This window comes from Choristoneura fumiferana, chromosome 10, assembly GCF_025370935.1.
Source record: "Choristoneura fumiferana chromosome 10, NRCan_CFum_1, whole genome shotgun sequence".
Classification (NCBI taxonomy): Eukaryota; Metazoa; Arthropoda; class Insecta; order Lepidoptera; family Tortricidae; genus Choristoneura; species Choristoneura fumiferana.
Genome location: NC_133481.1, coordinates 19793486 through 19806889, shown reverse-complemented (window position 1 = coordinate 19806889; position 13404 = coordinate 19793486). Strand labels below are relative to the sequence as shown.

At 36.7% G+C, this 13404-nt stretch overlaps 2 protein-coding genes and 1 long non-coding RNA gene across 3 annotated transcripts in view; 2 read left to right on the top strand and 1 right to left on the bottom strand.

Moving 5' to 3' along the window:
- LOC141431782 (radial spoke head protein 9 homolog) overlaps positions 1–3532 on the top strand; it is a 6703-nt gene extending 3171 nt beyond the window's left edge. Inside the window, 4 exon segments of the mRNA XM_074092962.1 lie at positions 923–1054; positions 1057–1159; positions 2540–2736; positions 3020–3532. Coding sequence (XP_073949063.1) covers positions 923–1054; positions 1057–1159; positions 2540–2736; positions 3020–3454 — 867 coding nt within the window. The 3' untranslated portion in view covers positions 3455–3532.
- Positions 3533–7364: 3832 nt separating this feature from the next.
- On the bottom strand, positions 7365–9800 carry LOC141432275 (uncharacterized). Its single transcript, XR_012451804.1, has 3 exons — positions 9376–9800; positions 8596–8678; positions 7365–7662 (listed from the first exon to the last, which is right to left on the bottom strand). It is a non-coding gene; the product is annotated as an uncharacterized lncRNA (long non-coding RNA).
- A 311-nt stretch (positions 9801–10111) lies between these two features.
- On the top strand, positions 10112–13246 carry LOC141431663 (putative E3 ubiquitin-protein ligase UBR7). The gene is made up of 2 exons (XM_074092845.1): positions 10112–10270; positions 11258–13246. Exons 1-2 carry the CDS (start codon positions 10145–10147, stop codon positions 13100–13102), a joined length of 1971 nt encoding a protein of 656 aa, XP_073948946.1. The 5' UTR covers positions 10112–10144; the 3' UTR covers positions 13103–13246.
- Positions 13247–13404: the final 158 nt, after the last annotated feature.

Genomic DNA, 13404 nt, shown 5'->3' with positions numbered 1-13404 from the left:
GTTTGAACTTGAGACGCAATTTTTGTTTTCCCCTAACGAGCTCGGCTTGCTGTTTTGCAGTCCAAGTGTGACATTCGGAAGAAAATATTGCGGGAATAAATGCGGTTTAGATGACTAGTGGGTCTCGGATAACTACGAGGGTCTATCTAATAAGTCTCTTCTACCTGGGGTTAGTGCTTCAATATTACCTATCGATTAACCGACTTCAAAAAGAGGAGGAGCTTCTGTCTGGCCTGCCTGCCTGCCTAGTTTATGAGTAAATAGCAGCCTTAGGTATAAAATATACCTAAACTTGGAAAGATTCCGTATAAAATACGAAATCCTTAGAAAAATATTACTTAATTTTTTCGTAATGGCTATTTTGGGCGTGTCCGACACGCTCTTGCCGGTTTTTTTTTATACATACAGTAAGTGGGTGAACACCAAAAAAGTTGCACACCGTTAAAGCTGTGTATTATAACTACCGGCTAACCAGCAGCTTTAACGCGGTAAGATAGATTGTTGAATGAATTATAGCCAAGTAAGTATTGTGCACCTAACATTTGGGAGTGTTTGTCCTCGAGGAACATTTGAATTAATCTAATTAATCAGCATAGTCCCGCAGGGATTGGGATAAACGAAAGGTCCCAAATATGTTTGAAAGTAAAGCAAATACCCATTATGCGTCCTAAAATTCCTACCGCCGCGAAACAAAAGAGCTGATGATCTTGAAATGGCTGAACCGATTTTGATAAAACATATATAAGATCCATCGCTGGAAAAACCTGCTTTCAAATAAAAAAAAATCAATATTTTTTTTTTATTTTTGAAGTTCAATGGAATGCAATATCACCTCTTTTTCAGGTAAAAATTCAATACTGGCAGCAATACTGGCAGCCTTGACACGAAATTGCCACAAAAAAAAATACTGTCAAACTGACAGCGCCATTTTCTAAACAATTTATCAATTGCATTTTTAGACCCAAGTTATCATCATGAACATCACAAGTTATGGGAGCACAGGGAATACATGAACGTGAACGGAATGATGCTAACTAGCGAGTTGATATCTATTTCTCCAGGAATTCTCTGACCCTTCTCCAGGTGGAGAACCACTTCACCCACGTGCAGTACTGGGGGCAGTTGTATGCCGTTGACGCGGATTATCACATTGCCGTCGGTAAGGTTATAGGCCTTAACCCTAAAATTGGCAGCGTATCTATTAAGATACATAATTTAAGATCTTTTTGTTTTTTTTTTTAAGTTATTTTTGCTAGCTCTACAAGAATCAAACGAGGCTTAAATTGAATACACTTGTCTCACCTTGCCAAGTTTAGAGTAAATCTTATCATAACCTAACAAGAGCTAAAATAATAGTCTTTGGTGGTACTATAGACGTACTATTGAGGGGGTGGCTCCAATGAAATCTCTCTCCAGGGAGGTGTTATGCCTGGGGACCGAAGTCCGAAGGACGAGCGTCGAGTTTTGACAGCGCCATGTAGGACTCGGCTGGAGTTTCTATAGTTGATCACTAGATGACGCTAGGAGTCGCTACACTATGACAATAGGAAAGTGATATAATAGAGATAAAAATATATAACAGCTTAAAACTATAATGTGGTGTTTATAAGCTACCGCGTTCCAGATCTTGTTGCTGATCTAAACACTGTATGCTCTTTTGGAGCGTTTATACCTACAATACAATACAATACAAAGACTCTTTATTGTACACCAGAAATAGTAAGCGATACAGAAAACAGATACACAGAGAGAAAATTACAAGGTAAGCAATAGGCGACCTTATCGCATATCGTTGTTTAGTCTCTCATTAAATACTCTACTTTTACTTTAAATGCGAGGAAAAAAAACAATGTTCTGTTCGAAATTACAATATTAACGTACGCTCGACTAATGGAGAGGCCATCTTTCAAAATTCAAATAGCCAAAAAATTGTTTCGCGGTTTTTCTTTTCTTTTATTTTTATGAAGTGTCGCTTTAAATGCTTGCATATTTAGCCAACAGTTTCAAAATTGAAATCTATTTTAAAACTAATTCGACTATGCATAATAAAATGAAATAATCCTTTATATAATTGAATACATTCATATTCGTTATCATTAATAGTGTTTCACGAAATTAAATCGTGTTTTTTTTTTTAAATTGCACAGTTCGTCATTTTGGGATTATTTCCACGCCCTAAAAATCCTCCGTTCACAAACACCGTGTTGGCTGTTTAGGGGTAACCAACGTAAATTAAAAAAAAATACTTCAATCCCTAGAGAACAAAAAGGAGCTTTAGTCCTGATATGCATATAGACTAAAGCAACATTTTAAGAGCATGTGAAGTAAAAAAGTAAAAACATACAGACACACTGTGACGCCACGAACGCAACGGTAAAGTAGTTTGCAAAGAAACTTACAGTCCGGAAGCATGTATGGCAACACTTGCTCACATTACCCATTTTCAAACAATTAAACCTTGACATGTGAGGCCAAGAGTTGATTTGGCTATTACAATGAATTATATTAAGGACATTCCGAGTCATGTTTTTTTTTTCAGGTATTGACAACGACGCAATGCTAGACCGCAAGTATTTCTACACGACCGACTTCAAGTTCTGGGGCCTGCTGCCGCGGGCGAAGCGGCGCTACAAGTTACTGTCTCTACTGACCACGTTCCCCTTCCGCGGGGATCCCACGCTCAAGATCAAGATCCTGGACGAAGCGCTGGAGGAAAACCACCCGGATAGATGCCAGGTTAAGCCTAACCCTTAGTTGGGGTAAAGCTTGCCTTTTGGCCTTTAAATTGGCAGTTTTTTCCCTACCCTGCGACACATAACCGCTTTCAAAGTATGACCACAAAATAAATAATAGTAGGTACCTACACGGTTTAGTTTTCACACTCGGCATATAGGCCTTCTGGCGCCTAGAGGGGTTTCTATGTTCGAACTGCCATTTAAGTTTAACTCTCGGAGCTGGCCTTGGTACTTGCAGGGATATAACAAATCTAGAGTAAATAAAATGCCTTCTTTGTTCCCAGGTTATAAAAGAAGAGAGCAGACTCGCGGGCACCATAAGCAACATCTGCGATGAAGCCGAAATTTGCGCGCGAGGGCAACTGATCAAACAGCCAGACGGCACTGTAGTCATCAACCCTAACTTCTACGGCTTGACTGGTTCCGAAGCGAAGCAGCTTAAGTCCTACCTTCACATACGCCCGTCGCAGCAGCGTTGGAATAGCAATCTCCTAAGTAGACAGGATTACAACTATAGTATGGACTTTCTAGACTCCATTGACCAAGACATTCCAAGTGGCTGTTGGAATTTAAGCCTGGAGCAGGGCGGCAGTGTTGCCTACCTAAAAAGCCTGTATTGGCCCGGTATGACGTATTTCCATAAGGCTAGAACGCCCGATTGCGGGTTCCTGTACGTTGGTAACGGAAGAAAGAATTTGGATGTGCCTTTTTTGCTTTAGTTAAACGTGGTTGTTTTTTATACTTGTTGCTTTGAAGGAAGAGTTGGGTTTAGTTTTATCAATTGTTATCTGAGTTGTTTCATTATGTTAAAAATAAACAATGCCATATGTTAATCAAGATAGTCTGCTGTTGAAAAATTAAATGCCTACCTTTTTTTATTCGCAACCTGGCTTTCCACCAGCCTTTAAGCCGCCTGGGCAGAATTTAAGCCGTGGTGGCCTAGTGGTTTGACTTACCGCGTCTCAAGCAGATTCGTGGGTTCAAACACTGGCCCGTACCTCTGAGTTTTTGAATGACATATGAAAATTTACCACGAGCTTTTACGGTGAAGAAAAACATCGTGAAGAAACCTGCACAAACCTGTGAAGTAATTCAATGGTATGTGTGAAGTTCTCAATCCGCACTGGGCCCGCGTGGGAACTAAGTCCCAAACCCTTTCATTCTGAGAGGTCTGTGCCCAGCAGTGAGACGTTAATAGGCTGGGATGATGATGATGAACAGGTTTCAGGGCTTTTCATCGGAAAGCCAGGGCTTTCCGGACAATCAATCACGATTTGTACCTATATATATATATATATACATATATGTGTTCGCGCTTGACCAAGACGCTTTAATAGGTATGCTTTCACTAATTTTATTCTTAATAATTATTCGCGATATGATCTCTCGAGCTCGCTTTACTGCTTAATTATTGATCGATTCGGTGTCGGTGTACGGTGTAAGAGCGTATTCAGATTATCCGATCCGATATCGCTTTCGGACGCACAATGATATTCTGGGGCAATAAAAAAATTGGGAATCGCATATCGGAATCGGTAATCTGTAAGACATTGTTACCAGAATGTATTGTACATTATTTATACATTTTACCTACCCGAATATCAGTATCGGACGCCGATACGATATCGGGGACGAGTTAAAAATGTATCGAAATCGCATGATCCGATAATCCGATCGGATAATCTGGAACCCCGCTCTAAAGACATTCTGCAGGGCTACTCGACGCGAAAAACTCGAAAAACTCGAAGTTCGTATCTTTCGTACGCGAGTTCCCTCTCGCTCTCGTAAATAGTATAAGTGTCAAAGTCGGACCGCAGGACACCGAACTTCGAGTTCGTAGTTTTAGCCTGCTGTTCGCGTTCAATAATTATTTTCAAATCTGTGTCGGTACGCGTCGATACGAAATTGGTACGACTCCATTGTCATATCTGTGGGCAACACCAATATTATTGAAAAAAAATACCTTCTGATTCTTTGGCGGAATTTGAAACGAAAGGGCGTCAAACTTGAATTTTTTGAAAAGAAAATTCATAATATTGTATATATTTGTGTTTTAGTGTTTTTATTTGTCTGTAAATATCTAATATTAAGTGGAGTATTTAAAATGGTGGGTAACGAGGGCGGGGGTGGCGATCCCCTCGCCCCCGGCACAAAACGGAGCAGGACAATGGACAGTGAAAAGAAAAGTGGTGGAGGCGGTGAGGACAATCTTTACTTACCTTATCACAAACCTGATTATAAGAGACTCTATCCGGAAAACTCGGCTTCCACGGAATTTAAAGTATTCGTCGAATCTAGTACGAACGAAAGACTAGGAAACAAAAGCCCAATTTATTTGAACCACATATTCTCAAATGGAATCAAAGGTGTAGTGGCTATTCGCAGAATAAATGCTAGTAAGATTGTGGTGGTATTTAAACAATTTAACACGGCCAACAACTTTATTAACAACACGGCTTTTCTGGAAAAAAATGGCATGCGAGCTTTCATCCCCGCAGCTCATATTGAAAAAACAGGAATTATTCGATTTGTTCCAGTGAACATTTCTAACAAGGACTTGTACTCCAAGCTGTCGTCGATATATGAAATAATTTCAGTCAGACGTTTTTCGAAAAAGGTAGGTCAAGAACGAGTGCCTTTGCAAACTGTGAGCATTACGTTTCTGTCAAATTCATTGCCTGACAATGTTCAATATGACCTGTTCTCGTACAGGGTATTCGATTATATTCCTCCTCTGCAGCAATGTTACAGATGTTTTAAGTTTAATCACTCGGCCAAGATCTGCAGCGGCAAACAGCGCTGCAGTTGTTGTGCTGGTGATCACCACTATAAAGAATGCGATAAACCAAACGAGCTTTCTTGCGTAAATTGCAGCGGGCCACATATGGCTATTTCAAGGACTTGCCCAATAAAAATGCAAAAAATGATGGAGAAAAAGAGTAAAATTACTTACTCTTCTATTGTAAATACCAAAAACGCTGTGGACTTTCCCCCGTTAAAAACTACTCAGCAAACTGTACAAAATGTAAATTCGGATGTAAATAAGCCTTTATATACCACTGTAAATAAGACACAGAACCAAACGAAAGTCACTTCTGTTGCTGATGTTAAAACTCAGCTATTAGGTAATAATGATCTGACTATGGCTATTGTTCGTACATTAATCCAATTGGCTAATAATGCTGATGACACTCCCGTTACTACCACAACAATTAAAGAGATGCTTTTTAAAAATTTATCTTAAATGGATTCTAGTTCTCATAATTCACAGTTAAGAATCGCTCTTCATAATATTCAAAGTGTTAAAAACAAAAAACCTTTAATTATTAAGTTTTTAAAAGAAAATAATATAGATATCTGCCTACTGAATGAAACATGGCTTAAAGAAAATCAAACTTTTAACATTCCTGGTTACAATATATTTTATAAAAATGCGAAAAATGAACATGGAGGTGTAGCCATCCTGATAAAATCATTTTTTAAGTGTAAATTATTACAAACTGATTTTTATGAGGACATTCAAGCAATTGCTTTATCGCTGTCTGTTGAAAGTGGTAATATGTCAATATTATGTGTCTATTGTCCCCCAACTGGAGGCCTTATGCGTATTAATAATTTACGGAAATTAATAAATGACCTACCTAAACCCATTTTTGTAGCAGGAGACTTTAATGCTCACCACATAGCTTTCGGCTGCGTTTCCACTAAGGGTCGTGGCCAACAATTGTTCGACATGATTGACGAGTGTAATTTATGTATATTAAATGATGGCAGCTTTACAACTCTTAATTATCCTAATCGCAATCCTTCTGCTATAGACGTTAGTCTAATCAGTCCTTGTATTGCCCCTCTTTGTGAGTGGTCAGTACATGATGACAACATGGGAAGTTATCATTTCCCAACTATAACAGACATAACACTCTCAATAGACAGATATCAAATAAACCCTCCTGTTGACAAGTTTTTGTATAACAAGGCAGACTGGGAAAAGTTTAAAAAATTATCAATTGATATGTTTAACGATTTGACTGTGGACAATGAGAACCCTTTGGAATCATATAATCAGTTTTGTATTCGACTCAACACACTTAAGCAAGAATGCATACCTAAATTTACTAAAACTTCAACTTTTCGAAGTAAACCTCCGGCACCCTGGTGGAATGATAAATGTGAACAGAGTGTTGTCAACTCTTATGAGGCTTTAAAGTGCTACAGAGCTACTCCTACTATTGAAAATTACATACATTACAAAAAAATTGATGCTATTAAAAAAAGGACTATTGCTGAGGAAAAAAAGAATGGCTGGCAAAGACTTTGCGACAATTTTAATAGAACTACACCAATAAGCGTTATTTGGAATTACATTAAAATGTTTAAAGGTATGAATAAAAGTAAAAACAAATCATACAACGATGAGTTTATCGCATCCTTTTTAGATAAGTTGTCAGAGGACAGCACAGTTAGTTTCGACAATCTAGATGTATACTTTAATCTTAATAATAATAATGAGAAATCCAAGTTTCTGTTAGAACCTTTCTCAAGAAATGAATTTTTACTAAGCCTTCAATCTCGTAAAAATACAAGCCCTGGTTTAGACGATTTTCCCTACATACTAATTAAAAGCTTGGATTCAACTGTACAAGATATTTTATTAGATATATTCAATGCACTATGGTCAAAACAAATAATTCCTCAGCCGTGGAAAACCCAGTGCGTGATTCCAGTTCTCAAACCAGATAAGTCCCCAGATTGTGCTGATTCATATCGGCCTATTTCCTTGTCATCATGCATTGGTAAAGTTTTTGAAAATATGGTAAAATGTCGCCTCGACTGGTTTGTTGAATCAAATAGCATTATTCCGCATGTGCAATATGGATTCAGACGAGGTAGGAGCTGCGCAGACAGCTTCTTATCCCTTATAACAGATCTGAAATATGCAAAAAATAGTAATGTTAGTGTTGCATGTGTTTTTTTGGATGTCAAAGGAGCATTTGATAATGTTCATCCTGGAATATTAGTTAAGGTGTTAACTAACTTGGGAATACCGGGTTAGTTGCCAAGTGGGTGCATGAATTTCTAGTTAACCGAACATTATATGTGAAACATAATAATATAATACATGGCCCAAGATCTGTGTCTAAAGGCACTATGCAAGGTGCAATTCTGTCACCTTTGCTATATAATTTGTATACTAGTGAGATTTGTAAATATGTAAATACAGATTTTGTAAATATTTTACAGTTTGCTGATGACCTTGTACTATATAGTGTCAATAATGATGTAGACATAGCCATCCATAAAATTAACTATGCTCTTAAGGAACTACATTTATTTTACCATAACAGATTACACCTACAAATTAATCCAACTAAAAGCAGTTCTATGATTTTTAGTAAGGACTCTCCTTCTAATAATATTATATTCAATAATGAAGTAATTTCCCAAGTTAACCATCATAAATTTTTAGGCATAGTTATTGAGAATAACTTAACTTTTGAAAAACATATTAAATATATATCTCAAAACTCCACAAAAGGGCTAAATATTATGAGGTGTCTAGCGGGAGTATCTTGGGGGGCAGACCCAAAGATACTTTCAATTTTGTATAAAGCAATAGTTAGAAGCCATTTTGACTATAGTTGTTTAGCTTACTTAGATAGTAATTATGTACATAGACTAGACATTATTCAGAATAAGGCTTTGAGGGTGATTTCAGGAGCTTTCTGCTCAACTCCCATTAGAGCAATGGAGGTTGAAACAACAATCATGCCTCTTGTATTGAGAAGATTACTACTGGCAGAAAGACATAGTGTGAAGCTATTAGCTTCAAACAATCAAAATATAATTAAAAAAATAATACCTTGTGAATTAGACTGCCATGATCCTATGACTACAGGTGCCGATCTTCTCAATGGCCAGGCTCCCAAAGTCTCTCGCATCCTGCTGGAAATGAGGAAGAAATTCCCATCATTGTATGCAATATCACCTTGGCCATGTTATTCACATTCATTCAGTTTTTTATTCCCTCAAGTTTCAGTAATTAGGGCTTCCATCACCTCTAATCAGGATATGTTAGAATTTTTAAGTGAAAATGAAGATTACTACAAACTTTATACAGATGGCAGTAAGGGAGAAAATTATGTTCGTAGTGCTGTTTATAACCCTCAAAATAAATTTGTTCAAAGCTTTGTTCTGAATAGTAATTGTAGTATATTTACTGCGGAGGCATATGCTGTTTTAGAAGCACTCAAGTTAATTGCATTTACTAATAGTTACCATAAATTTTTGATTCTTACTGACTCTTTAAGTCTAATTAAAGCTCTGGAAAGCTTTAAAGTTCATTTTAAAACATCATACATGATTTTTAAAATAAGAGAAATCATTAACAATTATAGAAGAAAAGGATTGGAAATTTCTTTTATGTGGATACCGTCACATAAAGGAATAACAGGCAATGAAATAGCTGATAAGGCTGCATATGATGGAATCAATGCGATAGATGTGTCATTAATTGTCAATATTCCGGTTACTGATTGTTATGCCGCCATTAAACATGACATACAAAAATTGTGGCAAGAATTTTGGAAGAAGGATCAGGAAGTCAAGGGGAAATGGTATGGAAGCATTCAGCAAGACTTACCAGTCAAACCATGGTATAATAAGCTCAAGTCACCCAGCCGTGATTTTATCACCACAATCAATCGTCTTCGTTTTGGCCATACTAAGACACCTGCACATCTGACCAGACTTGGAATTGTACATAATAATAAATGCAACAACTGCGGAGGTATCGGCGATATAGACCATTTGATTTTTTCCTGTCCGGCATACTCTTTGGATAGGTTAATCCTGGCTAGTGAAGTTAAAGTGTTATCATCAGCTAACGACCCCTCCCGCCGCCTCAGTGATTTGTTAAAAAATGTGGACTGTTTTATACCAATCTTTAAATATATTAAAAATACTTTCAAAGAACTTTGACATTACAGTGAAATGTGAAACATACTCTGATGCTCCGATCAACGATTAGTACCTCTGATGTGAAAATTAAAAGTTGTGAAGTGAATGACTTACGTGACGTTTAATAAATGGTGTTACCAATGAGCAAATAACTGATATGACAACATGAAAATAAAGACTTGGCTTAAAGGTCTAGTAACCAGGCCATAAAATTACAAAAAAAAAAAAAAAAAAAAAAAAATCCTTTTCTCTACCTACTTGTCTAACCTCTTGTTGTTCTTGTCCGAGTCTTTGTCTTTAGTGCGACTTCAAGTTGGCGCTCATTTGTAAACCGGCATTTAACACTAAGCCTAATAAAACTCTCAACAACGTTTAGTGAATTTTACGCTAAATTTGTCGTTAAAGAAGTGCCAAATTTGTCTACTAATGCTGTGAACGTCGAAGACGCTGAAATGACGGAATGCGACGACGAAAAAGTCGTCACAATGATGGATGTTCTACAAGAACAACAGGAGTTCGAAGAAGACGCCAATGCTGTTCTTGGTGCTTCGGACGACAAAAATTGCACATACAGCAAGGTAAAGCGCTAAATATTAAACTATAATTAACCTTAACACTTCAATTTAAATATGGATGACGACGTAGATCTTTTCATTTGAAACGATGACGACTCAACGTTTGTTGTACAAAGAAAATGTCTGAAGTCGGATTACGAATGATAACTTAAATATATCTGCATTGCTGTGTTGAATAATGTATTTTTATGACTAAACATTGTTTCTCCATGCATTTCACTGCTAACTGGTGTTACAACGTGTTCTGTTGTCATGTGGATTACTATTATAATTGGATAACCGTTTTGTTGCTCATTAGATTTTTACTAAAATTTATCCAATCACTAAGGAATTAGGTTTTTTACCGACGAAAAAAAACGGAGGAGGTTATTAGTAAACTGGTCTTGTTAATGCTCTTTATTTTTATCAATCTACCAACACTTAATTAAACTGATAAGTATTAAGTAATTTACTTATTAACAACAGACTACCAACTTAATATAATATTTAACTAATTGCTTCAGATGCAACATTATTTTTCTGATGTCACTATCAATGAACAACTTTTTAATTTAATTAAGGTTTAGTTTTAGTTATTTTAATCTGTCATCTCCCAGGATTCTTCTTCTTTAAGGATTTTGGGCACAAATTCATGCCTCTGGGAGAGGACAGGTTAATTTAATCGTAGTTTTAGTCCTATGGATATTTTGTATTTTCTTAAATGAACTTTTTAAGTTTTAAATTATTTCATCCATAAACTTGCATCCATAATTTGTCAGTAACAATAAGATAGAAACAAACTTATATCTATGTTAGTTAGTATCTGTTTTTTTTTTTATAAAGATCTTATCTGCCTATTTTTAGCTCCAACTCCTGTAATCATTACTTTTATGAGGTATGTTTGTTATTGGATGTAGACTGTGACCATTCTAATGCAATGAGCCATGATACATTAAAAACCTTTGTTATTATTAAATGCTGTTTGTTATTTAGTATTAAATGTTGTTTCAGGGCTACATCAAGCGACAAGCCCTCTATGCTTGTCTGACCTGCTGCAGTGAGGCCAAGGAGGACCCCTCCAAGCGCGCCGGCGTGTGTCTCGCCTGTAGCCTCACCTGCCATGAAAACCATGATCTCATCGAGCTGTACACTAAAAGAAACTTCTGCTGCGACTGTGGCAACCCTAAATTCAACCACCCATGTCAATACACTTCAAAGGAAAAAGATCTTAACAATGAAAACAAATATAATCAGAATTTCAGTGGTTTATACTGCACCTGCCACCGGCCATACCCAGATCCTGATGGTGTTGAAGAAGAGATGATCCAGTGCATCATCTGTGAAGATTGGCTACATGAATCACATTTAGAAGCAACTGTTCCTTCCAGTGATGCATATGCTGAAATGATCTGCAAGGGGTGTATGGAAAAAAATGATTTTTTGCATGATTACGGTACATATGCTGTCAATGGGGATGCTGATATAAATATGAATGACAGTGATATTTCTATTTGTAATGGAGACACAAGCAAACTAAATGGAGTAGATGAAGCAGAAAAAGAGCCTGCTAATGGAGAAGAGGTAGCTAATATGACTGTGGAAGAGTCAATAGCTGGAGGCGAAGAGGGTGCTGGTAATTCAAATGGAGAAGTAACAGATAATGCTGTTCCCACTGAGTCAGAAAATCCTAGTCTTACTAATGATGAACAAATTGAACCAAAAATCGGTGATCCAGAAAGCTCTAACATTAATGAAGAAGAATTTGAGGACAAACTTAAAGAAAGTACTGAGGAAACTGCTGTGGAAAACGAAACAAATGAACAGAATACTACAGATAATGAAGGCACTGAAAAAGTGGAAGATGCAGAAAAAGATCCAGAGGAACAAAATATTACTGATACTGAAAGCACTGAAAAAGTGGAAGATGAATCACAGTTAAATGAGACAGGAAGCAAAGAACAATTATCAGAAGATAATTCTGATGTTGCAGCTACCATTGATACAGAAAACACTACCAATGTCACTACAAATGATGCTGAAGGCGAGACTGAAAATAAAGAAGTGCAAGAAGAAAGTTCTGTGTCAACCAAATTATCTGGTGACAATGACACTAACACTGAAGAAGCAGCAGATCAGGTAAACAAGGATGAGACAGAACCAAAAACAAATGAGACTGAAACAATAACAAACAAAGAAGATATTGATGAAATGCCTAATGAGCAACCAGTAAACAGCCAAGAAAATGAAAAAGATTCAGCTGCATCAAATATCAATGATTCAATAGAAAAAGATACTGAAATGGATGAAAGTACAAAAGTTGAAGTAAATACTTCAACTACCGAAGACCAGACAAAAGAGAATAAGCGAAAACTTTCAACAGAAGATGCAGATGATAAAGTAGATGTCATATCAGTGAAAAAACCTAAATTAGAAGGATCTAAGTGTACCAGGCTACGAAATGAGAGAAAAGTGTTCAAAGGAGCTACATTTTGGCCTTCCAATTTCCGTCAAAAATTATGCACTTGTAATGAATGCATAGTTATGTACCAGGACCTTTCAGTCTTGTTCCTAATTGACCCAGAAGATACTGTATCAGCATATGAGACACTGGGGAAAGAAAAAACAGATGGGACAGCTTCTACACAGTATGAGAAAGGCCTAGAAGCACTGTCATCTCTTGGAAGGATCCAACAAATCAATGCTTTGACAGAGTATAATAAAATGAGGGACAAATTGCTAGATTTCTTGAAAAGCTTTAAAGATAGAAAAGAGGTTGTTAAAGAAGATGATATCAAGGCGTTCTTTGCCGGTATGAAGCCTAAGAGGGAACCGGATGGCGTGTATTTCTGTAAATAATTTTAATGTTATGTAATAAGCCATTTTATTTACTTTTTTATTTTAGTAATTGATAGCATTCCCTGCTAGTATTATCTCGATTTTGCATAAACCGGCGATTCTTAATTTAAATACTTGCGAAGTAATGAAACGACTTTTATGAAATATCGTGATTTTATTTTACCTGAAACCTCTATCGCCCTTCTTTTAAACCCTTTTCCAGGCTCCGCGCATTTAGATACGCTACCAAAAATAAATCCCAGTTTTATGTTGTTTACCTATGCCCTCATCATTTAAAAACGAATAATACTTATAACAATATT

What these genes read in the sequence shown, in the direction of transcription:
- LOC141431663 (XM_074092845.1), top strand. Translation starts at nt 10,145, where the DNA reads ATGACGGAATGCGACGACGAAAAAGTCGTCACAATGATGGATGTTCTA. An exon ending in AAAATTGCACATACAGCAAG is followed by an intron (nt 10,271 to 11,257) that starts GTAAAGCGCTAA and finishes ATGTTGTTTCAG; the next exon opens with GGCTACATCAAGCGACAAGC.